Source organism: Muntiacus reevesi, chromosome 7 (genome assembly GCF_963930625.1).
Source record: "Muntiacus reevesi chromosome 7, mMunRee1.1, whole genome shotgun sequence".
NCBI classification, from domain to species: Eukaryota; Metazoa; Chordata; class Mammalia; order Artiodactyla; family Cervidae; genus Muntiacus; species Muntiacus reevesi.
Window position 1 is genome coordinate 52,572,570 of NC_089255.1, and position 12,737 is coordinate 52,585,306.

Here is a 12,737-nt window from a genome sequence, read left to right on the forward strand (position 1 = left end):
GCTTTTCAGTTCCTCTTCACTTTCTGCCATAAGAGTGGTGTTATCTGTATATCTGATGTTATCGATATTTCTCCTTGCAATCTTGATTCCAGCTTGTGCTTCATCTAGCCCAGCGTTTCTCATGATGTACTCTGCATATAAGTTAAATAAGCAGGGTGACAGGTTAAATAAGCCTTGACGTACTCCTTTCCCAATTTGGAACCAGTCCGTTGTTCCATGTCCGGTTCTAACTGTTGCTTCTTGACCTGCACACAGGTTTCTCAGGAGGCAGGTAAGGTGGTCTTATATCCCAGTCTCTTTAAGAATTTTCCACAGTTTGTTGTGATCCACACAGTAAAAGGCTTTAGTGTAGTCAATGAAGCAGAAGTAAATATTTTTCTGGAATTCTCTTGCTTTTTCTGCAATCCAATCTCTGGTTCCTCTGCCTTTTCCAAATTCAGCTTGAATATCTGGAAGTTCTCAGTTCATGTACTGTTGAAGCCTAGCTTGGAGAATTTTGAGCATTTCTTTGCTAGCGTGTGAGATGAGTGCAATTGTGCAGTAGTTTTAACATTCTTCAGCATTGCCTTTCTTTGGGATTGGAATGAAAACTGACCTTTTTCAGTCCTGTGGCCACTGCTAAGTTTTCCAAATTTGCTGGCATTTTGAGTGCAACACTTTAACTGCATCATCTTTTAGAATTTGAAATAGCTCAACTGGAATTCCATCACCTCCACTAGCTTTGTTTGTAGTGATGCTTCCTAAGGCCCATTTGACTTCACACTCCAGGATGTCTGGCTCTAGGTGAGTGATCACACCATCATGGTTATCTGGGTCATGAAGATCTTTTTGTATAGTTCTTCCATGTATTCTTGCCACCTTTTCTGCTTGCCATCTTCTGCTTCTGTTAGGTCCATACCATTTCTGTCCTTCATTGTGCCCATCTTTGCACGAAAAGTTCCTTGGTATCTCTAATTTCCTTGAAGAGATCTCTAGTCTTTCCCATTCTATTGTTTTCCTCTATTTCTTTGCATTGATCACTGATGAAGGTTTTCTTATCTCTCCTTGGTGTTCTTTGGAACTCTGCATTCAGATGGGTATATCTTCCTTTTCTCATTTGCCTTTCGCTTCTCTTCTTTTCTCAGCTATTTGTCTTCTCCTCAGACAACCATTTTGCCTTTTTGCATTTGTTTTTCTAGGGAGTGGTCTTGATCCCTGCCTCCTGTACAATGTCAGGAACCTCTGTCCATTGTTCTTCAGGCACTCTATCAGATCTAATCCCTTGAATCTATTTCTCACTTCCACTGTATAATCGTAAGGAATTTGATCTAGGTCATACCTGAATGCTCTAGTGGTTTTCCCTACTGTCATCTATTTAAGTCTGAATTTTCCAATAAGGAGTTCATGAGCTGAGCCACAGTCAGCTCCCAGTCTTGTTTTTGCTCACTGTAGAGAGCTTCTCCATCTTCAGCTACTACCCACAGTGACACATTTGTGTCACTACCCAAGAGCTATGTCTGCACACATCCAGCCTCTGAAGCCTTAGGAGACTCCTATATTTCGTATTCTAGGTGGACATGCTGTGCATCTCAAGTTTAGTGGTTGTATTAGTCAGGGTTATCCAGAGAAACAAAACCAATAGGATACACGTACGTGCACACAGAGAATGGGAGAGGAAGAGATAATGAAGTGGGGGATTGATTTATTTTAAGGCATTGGCAGGTCTGACATCCGTGAGGTGTACTGGCAGGTTGCAGATTCAAGTAGGAGTTAGGTATCTGAAATCTGCAGGGCAGGGCAGCAAACTGGAAACTCAGGCAGGGTTTCTTGTTACAGTCTTAAGGCAGAATTGCTGCTTCCAAAAATCTGTCTTTTTTCATAAGTCCTTTAACTGATTGAGATCTACTACCACCCACTCCAATATTCTTGCCTGGAGAATCCCGTGGACAGTGGAGCCTGGAAGACTACAGTCCATGAGGTTGCAGAGAGTTGGGCATGACTGAAGTGACTTAGCACACACACACAACTTATGGAGGGCATTTTGCTGTATTTAATATCTACTGATTTAAATGTCAATCACATCTAAAAAAAATAGCTCCATAGCAACACTTGGATGGGTGTTTGACTCAAAACTTAGCCAAGTCAACATGCACAATTAAGCATCACAGGGGACATTGAGCTTCAGAGTTGTAGTCAATGATTAGTAGAATCCTGAGCTTGTCCGTAGGGGTATGTAATCACATTTATTTTCTGTGTAGATAATCAGAAACTAAATATCTCAGAATGTGGGGTCCTGAGCTTCTGTCTAATCCTAAAATATGATCTGTTTCATTCTAGAATATAAAATGTTGTCTGATTTGCATAGATTCCTCCCAGGTGAGGTCTGCTATCATTCTCCAACTCTTCTTCCCTTGAGGTTAGGGTTGATACTCCTCTGTTCGCATCTCTTTGGCCAGGAGGCTACATCTTATCCCAGGTTCTCCAGGCTGTACACAGAACTGCTCTATTAGTGGTACAGATCCTGTGCAATCCCAGACCAGAGCCAGTAATGCACTGTTTAACCTTTCTAGAATTGAAACGCAGCCTAGAGTACAAGGAAGTGCATTTGATTTTCTTACTTTTCCTTGGCTGAAGCCCTCTTTGCAGATGTTTCAAGCATTGTGCCTTCTTGTCCAGCTGCAGTATTTTGATATTTCTTTAGAAGTAGTAGCTAGATCCATCCACCATCCGTCCAGCCTCATCTCTGGTGTTACTTGGTGCTTACCCCATTCCAATGTGATCTCAGGAGGATCAGAAGATATGCCTAGTTGAGATCCTGGAAGCTTGAAATGTAGTTAGGGGACATGAAACTGATATTTATAGTGAAGCTTACTGTAGCTTTACTATAAGAGAAAGAGAAAATGCTTATTTGATTAATTATTTTATATTAACACCCAAAAGAGATTTGCTTATTAACTGGAATTTTTAGACTACAGGCATGAATGGTTGATCTCATTGATTAGCTTATTAGAAATAATCCATTTATTGAGTTATCCCTAACTTAATTCTAGAAGGTAAGCTGAAGTTTTTTGAAGGCATAGTGAAAAGATTAGGACTCTTCCTTCTATAAAGAAAAAAAGATTATAAGGGAATATGTACTGAAGTCTATAAAATCATAATGTAGATTATACCGAACCGAAACAGCATAACAATTTTATTACTAAGTTTACAGCTGTACATATTCTAAAACATAGTAGTATCTCATTCTAGTTAGAAATAGAATCTAGTAAATTCCATATTTCTGTTTTGTCCTGTCTTAATTGATTAAAAACACTGTTTAGAAAATTATGATTGAGAACAGATCTAAGTTTTCTTTTTTAAACAAAGTGCAAGTATATGTTTTACATATTTGCTTTTACCTAGGGAAAAAAAACTTACTTAGAAAAGTACAACTTGGGTGTAGTACTGTGTGGTGTAAACAACTGAACTATTTTACTTTTTACTTTCCTATGAATGAGCCAGTATATATTTATTACTGGAGTTCCAGCTATAAAATTCAGGTAAGAAGTTTAAATATACCCTAGAGTATTATTTAAAAATAAATGTGTTTCTTTCAAATAGAATACCAACCTTGGTCTATGACATTTAGGGGAGAAATTAAAATATTAAACTTTTATTACCTAGTAAACTGAAAATAAAGTAAAGGTTAAATAAATACAAAGCAGAAAAAATATATATATATACAAAATCACAACGTCTAAAAGAACAAACAGCTTACTGTTCTCTCTTGTGGGAGCTTTATCAGCAGTAGTAAGTAATTCCATCTTTAGGTCAGTGCTAGTACTCAAAAATGTAAACAAGTATGTATTTTGTCTATATAAAGAAATATGCCATACGGTTTATACTTCTTTATAGATACCAAACAACTAAATGAATTGTTTCAGTGCACCAGTAGGGGCCAGCAAAGAGCTCTTAGAGTTTTTCAGAATAGAGTTGGCATTGAGATATGTTTATTTGATGTGTTAAATCCTTTTTAGACTTCTTTACTTACCACAACACTCTCTTAAGTGAATGAATTGCATAGACAGTGGAATAAAATATCTTGTGTGCTCAAACTATATTGGGGTATAGTTTTTCTGTCTAATCTGCATATATTTTTAATGGAATGTTTGCTTAGGCTATTTCTTGGCAGAGTTTTAATAGTCAAAATATAAATGGAATCATTTAAAGACTGTACTGCTTGGCTGGAAAGGCCTTAAAATTACAGGAGAAAATGCTTGGTGACAGCTTCTCACAAACGTTTTTTTCTCAGACGTATGCTCAATTTTTGCAATAGAATTACTAGGCTAATTTTGTATTTCAATCCTTCAGCTTTCACTTTTTATAACTACGTAGTGTTTTGAAAACTAAAATATTTATCTGTTTGTTTTAATGCTAAACTTTTAATTCACCCCCAAAGTTTTGGTATTTCCAAATATATACAAACATTTGAACTTTCTCCTTTTAAAAATATTAACAGTCTATATTCCTTTCTACATTTACTAAGTTGACTGGATTCCTAGTATGGCCACTATTTGGAAATGCAATCCTTGATTTGATACTCAATTACATGGAGTTTCATTCCTACCAACTTCCTGTAACTCTATCCCTATGGGTAAAAATATTAGTGGTCAAACTCTGCTGGAGAAAGTATAGGCACCGTGAATCACAGAGTTAAATGTTCATTTAGTAGAGCTGGAGTGAAAAAAATACTGTTTCAACTTGAAATGCTAGAAGATTGTTGTTCTTGTGTTACTCATTCATGCAAATTGGAGAAGGTATAATTGAAACAAGGTTGGCAGTGTTTGAGGCAGTGTGCTGCAGCTGAGCTCAGCTTAAAGGTCGCTGGAAATCAAGTGCTTTGTAAGTGAAGGCATTTTGACTACAAGCGATTCAAGACATTTTAGAAACGTCAGTCTCGGGAATGGGCCGTCTTTTTCTTTCTATGCTATCTGGTCTTTAAGGTTTTACTTAGGATGAAGACTACTACTTCTGAGCTCATTCAGGCACCACAAATGATTTTTTCTTTTGCTGCAGTGCAGCTGCTTCTAGCCTGTCTACCGACAGAGATCTTTGTTATGACTCTCAGCCCTTAACATGTTTGGAAATGAGAACAAATGGCACAGAGCTTACGATTGCACTTTGCAGCCAGAAGAAGCAATACTTATCCTTTGTCAGAAACCTCCGGAGATGATTTGGATAGCAGCATTCACATGTGCTTCACGAGACCAACCCGGATTTCAACGGCGAACGTGGTTCAAATGAAGCTGACTCCCAAACAGACTGCACTAGCTCCGTTAATAAAGGAAAACCTTAAGTCTCGGGAAAGATCATCTTTTCCTTCACCTGAAAATGTTCATAAAAAGAGCAGCTGTCTGCAGATATCATTACAGCCAACAAGGTACAGTGGATGTCTTCAGCCCGGCAGTGTCTTAGCTGATGGTGATGATGCTTCGTTTACTTGTGTCTTAAAGGATGGCAGTGCTGTGGTTGATAATGAACTGAATGCCATGGGTGGTGGTGACCTCTTAAGCAGTCCTGCCCTTTGCAGTGGTAGCCTTAGTAACTTCTCAGCCAGTGAGAATGGGTCTTGCAGCAGCAATGGTAGTGATTATGGGTCCTGCACAAGTATCACCAGTGGAGGTTCATGTACCAACAGTATCCTCAGTGACAGCAGTGGTTACACTTTTCCACCAACTGATGATACCTTTTTTGGTGGGAATTTATCTTCTGACAGCGCCTCCAATAGAAGTGTGCCAAACAGGAATACTACTCCATGTGAAATTTTTTCAAGAAGTACAAGTACAGTTCCCTTTGTCCAGGATGACTTGGATCATGGACTAGAGATTATGAAATTGCCAGTGAGCAGGAACTCGAAAATTCCACTAAAACGTTGTTCATCCTTAGTCATTTTTCCTAGGAGTCCTTCAAATACCCCACCAACTTCTCCAACAAGTACAGGTACTCTTCTCAGCAAAGGATCCTATCAGACCTCACACCAGTTTATTATTTCTCCTAGTGAAATTGTCCACAATGAAGATGGCACTAGTGCTAAGGGATTTCTTTCAACAGCTGTCAATGGACTTCGGTTATCCAAGACAGTCTGTACTCCCGGAGAAGTAAGAGACATACGACCTCTTCACAGGAAGGGCTCATTACAAAAGAAAATCATTATTGCAAATAATAGTCCAAATCAGACTGTCTGTGAAAAGCCATCTGAAGGATATTCTTGTGTTTCACTGCATTTTACCCAACAGAAAGCAACTGCATTAGACTGTGAAGCAGCAAATGGTGATTGTAAACCAGAGATGTCAGAAACTGAGCTTAATTCTGATCCAGAGTTTATTAAGCTTATGCATAGGACATCTGCATGTTTGCCATCCTCCCAAAATGTAGATTATCAAATCAATATCAATGGACAGTTGGAAAGACCAAATTTACAGATAAACAAAAACCATGCTCTTTTACAGAGAAGTATTTCATTGGGGGGAACTTATCCAAATGCTTCCTGTTTATCTAGCCTTAAGCACAATTGTTCTAAGGGGGGACCATCTCAATTACTCATAAAGTTTGCATCTGGAAATGAAGGTAAAGTTGATAATTTAACAAGAGACAGCAACAGAGATTTCACAAATGAACTACCTAATTCTTTAAAGCATTCTTGTAAGGTAAGTTTCCTTTGATTTTAGAAAATGTTAATTTATACTAGGATAGTTCTGTGAAGTATTTGGTAAAATTTATTATAACTTGGCTGCTTTATATATTTTCTTGGTCCTTAGCTAGCAAGTACTTTGTAGTCATGAATTTGATATTTGTGACTCTGAAAAGTGCCTAATGGTTTTTCACTGTATTTGCTATTTTATCAGCATACAAAATATGCATTAAAAAAAAAAAACCTTTCCAAAGTGATTTAAGCCATAAAACATTCTATAGCATAAGAACAGGCTTTAATAATTTATTTTATAATACTTTGCCTTAGTATATTTTCCCCTTGAGTGGCATGGTGTTTTAAAGTCTAACTCTGTATTTCATTCTTATTTTCAAAAATGCTCATTTAGTATCTCCCCTCTTTAAGCATTATGAAAAAAAGTAAAATATAGAAAACCACTTAAAGTATTAAACAGTAAAAAGTCGACTTAAATGTGAAACTTTTCTTATAAGTGAACATAGAGAAAATATTTCTTTGAAATACATGTGTTTATTTGATCATTGATAAAAACTATTATACTGAATGTTTAAAGCAGAGGAAAAATAAATGGTATTTGCATTTGTATATACCCTTAACCACAGGAATTTTGTTCCACCCTGTTTTTCTTTAGCTACAAGTTAAGAGTGCCTTCTAAAATGTAACTCATTCTTTCGACAATATTGAACTCTAAATTTTATATTTTAAAATTTGGTTTCAATTGCTAGGCATTTCCTACTTACCATATTAATTTGTTATTTGGGTAATTTTGCTTTATTATAGTAGTAATTTAACTCCAGTGACTCTTAACCAAAACAGTTTTTTAGTATAATTTGGCCTTTCCAAAGTAGTTTAAGTGTTTTGAACTTGAATAGATTTTTAAAATTTCTGTGTTTGGAAGATCTTGCCAGATTTTAGGAAATTAAAAAAAGAGTATTTCTGACTAAACCAATTCTAGATGACAGTACATAATAGTTTGAGGCAAAGAAACTTATCTGCTTATCTGTGTTTATATAACACTTACTATCAAAATTAAAGTTTTTAAAAAAATTTCTGGGCAAATAAAATATTAAATATTTGCTAGTTTGTTTTCTCTCTTTTGAAATCTGATGAATATAATTCTTATTACCAATGCCCAGATGTTAGTATAAGCAATTACTTTACTGAGGATGAATAAAAATCACATTTCATATTCTGATGTATGTTTTAGAATTATCCGTTTGCAAAACTTTTAAAACACTAACTGTTAGGAGATTATAATCCATTCAATTATTTTGTCTCCTAAAAAAAGCAATTAACTGATACTGTGAAAAAACACATTAGTAGTTTGCTAATTGAATTACATGTACCTTGTAAATGTATTTTATGTTTAATGAAATAACTAACCTGAAACAAATAATTGACCTAGAAATATTTATAGAAGTATTCTTTAAAGAATTGATTTTATGGTAATATTATAGTTTGTTGCTGTTGATACTTTTGAAAAAATGGTCTTTTTAATGTTTTTAAATTAAATTTGACTACCTTTTGTGTGGCTAAAAGATATACTTTCACTGGTTTTTCTTTAAAATTGGGTAAGCTAACTTAAACATATTTTGTGACAGCCGAATGCCTAGCTTTCTGCAGATTCTATTTTTTGCTAGATTATTCAATTATAAAATTGTTGAAGTGTGTCGTTTGCTGGAAAGCTTTAAGTTGTTCCTCCTCTTAATGTTTATTAAACAACTTTTTATATAAGAATTGTAAACAACATAGGACCATTAAATAACACATGCTAGATCTAAATTGATCTAATTGATTAGTGGTAAATTAAGGGCTTGTTTTAAGAGGGAAATAGTAATGTTGTTTTTTCTAAACATAGCAGTGACAACAATAATGGGGTTTTAGAAATAATCCTGTGTTTATCAATAATTATATATTAATCTAATTATAGTGGTATATTGTAACTCACTTATAAATAAACAGCTCCCAAAATATTTCCCATGACTCCAGTTAGTCTGGGTTAGTATTCTGATATGCTGAGTCTGGATTCACATTTAACAAGTTGATATTAGAGTAGCATTTAGTAATGTCAGCTATCTGTACCCAGCAGCCGTGAAATTAAATCACTGCTTTGGTCAGGGACCCTGGTTTCTAAAACATGAAGAGGTCTACAGATTCTTTTCCTCTGTGTTTAGTGTCCAGTCTCTAGCAGAATAGTATCCAGTTTCTAACTCTATAATCAACAGCTCATTAATGGCTAATTATTTAAATCTAGTGAGAACTTTTATTTGGATCTACAACTGGGTTCTGTGTGTTGTTTACAATTTAGAATGAAGAAGAGACTTTGTAATCTGCATGATCATGTTTATTTCACTTATTTGCCTTCAAAAAATGTACCAATAACTGGCATATATTTATTGTATGTACTTTTTGAGAGGCAATATTACTTTTGTAAAGGCTTTATAATCTGGAATAAGGCATTTATTTGATATTTTAACATTGTGTGTATTATCAGCTTGATCAAGAGAGAGATTAGGTAGGTGAGATGGTTTTTATTCAGTTAAAAAAATTATCATTAGATTTCTAAAATCTGTGTAATAGTTAGTTTTCTCTGTTATTATTTCACTTTCCCCTATGTTTTTAAAATTTCCTGTGTTGTTAGGATGCTCAGAAATTTCATTGCCCTATTATTTTAAATACTTTAGCATTTGCCCTAGCTCGTTAACGTCTTCCATTCTTCATGTATATGCATATTTTTATCAGAAAGTTTGGCTTTACATTTTTCTTCTTATTGTAAAGGTTTATGTTTATTTTCTGTTATTTAATCTCAGGTAAATTGCTTAAGCCCAGTATGGCAGAACTTTAAAAAACTGCCTCAATGATTTCAAAGCCTTTAAAACTAATCTCAAGATTGTATGTTTCAATAATATATTTAGTTGTTCTTCCCAAAATAACTGTTTTAAATATACACTATTTTCAGTGTTCCATTATTTTCTGTCCTCATTTTATTAACTTTAGCAGAATATTTAGAGACATTTGGTTAAATTTATTTTGAACACTTAATCTTTCCTATAAAAATCAATATAGTTTATAAATATTGACTCTAAAACTGTGATGCAACAATGCTAATGACCAGTTTTAGAAACTTGGTAAGAATATGTGCTTGTACATGTGCATTTCTTAGGAATGAAGAACTAAAATACTAATTTCAGGGTGGTTCAGGGAGCTAAATTGTTTTCTTCAGAAATATTTTGTATTTCTCTGGAGATGTTTCTTTAATTCATTCATCTAGCACATGTGTGAGTGCTTCCTATTTGCCAGTCAGGGACTCAAACTCTGAGAATAAAAGATAATAAAGCACAATGTCTTCCTGGGGGGACTCCTATTCTTCTTAGAGACATATTGGTAGACAAGAAAACTCTCAGACTCAAATGTGATGTGCTGAAATAGAGCTGTAGATGAGAAAGTGAGAAAGATGCAACAATGTTTGTCTGAAGTAGAGGACCAGGTTGGTAGTCAAAGGCTTCACAGAGGAGATGACATTTGAACTGAATCTTAATGGATGAGTTGGAGTTCCCCAGGCAGAGAATCAAGGAGGATATTTAGGTCAGGGATTCTCAATCTCAGCACTTTTTTGTTGTGGAGGGCTGTCCTGTATCTTGTAGGATGTAAGCAGCATCCCTGGTGTCCATTTACTCAATGCCAGTGGCATCATCTCCCTCACTTGTCACAATCAAAAAATGTCTCCGGACATGGCCAAATGCCCCCCAGGGGCAAACCTGACTGATGTTGGGACACGTTGCTGTAGGCAGAAGCAGCCACACCTACAAGGCTGGAGATGTGACAGAACCACGCTGTAATTAGTTCAGCGTGACTGGAGTAAACAGAGTCCAGGGTTGTGGTAGGAGATGATAACACTAGAAGTGGGTGGGAGTTCCATGGCGTGGAGCACCTCATGCTTAAGGAAAGCAGCGTGTCTCCTGCCGATAGACAATAGTTAGGCGGCGGAAGTTGGTATTGAGAGTGTAGTGTGCTTACTTTTGTGTTTTTAGATAATAATTTTTTTTATGACACCATGGATTATAAGTGAATTAAACTTTTCTTAACTTGGCCAGCCAGGTGAATAGTGACGTCATGAACTAAGATGGGGAATTCAGGAGAAGGGGCCAGATTGGGAGGGCAAAGAAGGAACCATGAATCATTAAGTTTTTGTCCTGAGAAGTTGCCCCGGTTGTACCGCTGTCCAGTAGGGTAGTTGGAGATATGGGCTCAGGCTCAGGAGAGGAGTGAGAGCTGGAAATGTAGCTTGGGAGTTAAGCGTCTAGTCAGACTTCGGTAAGGATGGACTGGAAAAAGCATGAAAGTGAGATGGGAGGAGTGATATATCAGAGTTCTGGGGACTACTAACTTGGGAGAAACAGTGGAGGAGGAGATAAAACGGAGACTAAGAGTCACCAGAAGGGCAGAGAGGCCAAGAGAGCTTAGAGGCCTGAAAGCCAAGAGAGTGGACAATTCAAGGCGGGCAGCATACAATGCCATGGAATTTCTGTATCCATTGAATGTAGGAGGTCTTCTTGACTTTAGTAAGAGCAGGCTCAGGAGAATAGTGTGAAAGCCTGGATGAAAAAAGAATGAAACAGGTAAGGAAGCAAAAACAGGCATAGCTTGTTTGCTCAGTGTCACAAAAATAGTCATGAGTTAGTGTAGGCAAGGTTTATATTTAATGGCTACAATAGAGAAGACACAGTGTTAGGCAGATATAATTGCATAAGACAAATTGTCTGTTACAAGAATATTGCACCCTGTTCTCTAGGAGAAAAAAAGTTCTGTAGCTCCCTGTTGTTTCACCTTAGAACAATAAAATGAGTGAGCACAGGCAGAGAAAACTGAAGTGGAGAGTCAGCAATATGAAAATGAAGGGAAAAAATTAGGAGTGAAAATGTGAGATGGCCTATGAGTAGGCATAACTCTTGGTGAACAGCATTATTCAAATTTTCTCCTGCCCCTCCCTACCACCAAAAATAAGACAAAGCAAAAATAGAACTTCTAGGTAGAAAACAAGTCAGGGTTTAAGGCTGCTTGCTAGAAACTACTTGGAGAAGAGGCACCTCTGTCTTGCTGTCACCTGCTTCTTCCAGAATATGGAGCCCACTGCAGCTACCTGTTGTGAGGCCTGGCCCTTCTAGATCCTCTCTCCCCTTACAGGGAACAGGACAGATGAGAAGAAACTAGGATCAGAGCCTTTGTGGGCAGAAGGGTCTTGGCAGAGTCCTTGGGGGTGGCCTGCCAATGTGTTGAGGTCAGGAAGATGGTTAGCAGGAACAAATGAGTTCTGAGAAGGGCATCAAATGATCTTGTCAGCATATCCACAAAATACCTGAACTCTTGCTCAAGTGTGTGGTTGGGTATTCTTTGTTGGCCAAATGTGAGACTGGAAAGCTATGCTCAGGTAAAGACCCAGCATTGAGAGATACAAGAAAGCCTTTCACAACAAGAGGTGAACCCATCTGTGCTTGTTCAGTGAGATATTGGGGGGAAGCTCTCAACATAGCAGCAGTTGTTGGAAAGTAATTTTACTTTCACTGAAACTTAAAAAACCTGTAAAATATAACTAGAGCAGCTCTGAGAACTTGGAAGGGCAAGAAACTAGCATGTTTATGTACCTCGTAACCCAATTCATGGATGGGTCATAATAAAGAACACCTTGACCAAGAGATCCCATTGATGTTTCTAGTGAGGTTCTGGAATATCTGGGGGTGGGGGGAGGATCATGCTTTCTCTTGATTTAGATGTATTACATCTAAGATAAAACTGTAACACTGTAAAACATTTTGTGATTTACTGTAATAGAAAAAATATTACCAAGCAAAAAGAAGTTTATATCAAAGATATTGGTGGTACAAGGGGAAGTGTCTTTAAATGCAGTTGTTCATTAAATACAGAAACATTCTTAACTGAATTTTTATCTTTTGTCCTTCTTACCAAAGCTGAGTATAGCATTTCATGATATAGCTAAAATAATATATCTAGGACTGCTTCCTTTTTTCTCTCAAGTGTTTGTTGGTAAGCTGCC

General features: G+C 36.6%; 1 protein-coding gene across 6 annotated transcripts in view; it reads left to right on the forward strand.

Annotated features, from left to right (window-relative positions):
* Positions 1–12,737, forward strand: part of NEDD4 (NEDD4 E3 ubiquitin protein ligase) — a 131,757-nt gene that overhangs the window by 41,235 nt on the left and 77,785 nt on the right. For 4 of the 6 annotated variants that reach the window (XM_065940572.1, XM_065940574.1, XM_065940573.1 and 1 more), the window contains exon 1: positions 5,115–6,665. The exons of the other annotated variants lie outside the window; for them this stretch is intronic. In XM_065940572.1, the coding sequence (XP_065796644.1) occupies positions 5,115–6,665 (1,551 nt within the window). Of the gene's footprint in view, positions 1–5,114; positions 6,666–12,737 lie in introns of those variants that run through there. 6 annotated transcript variants of the gene reach the window in all.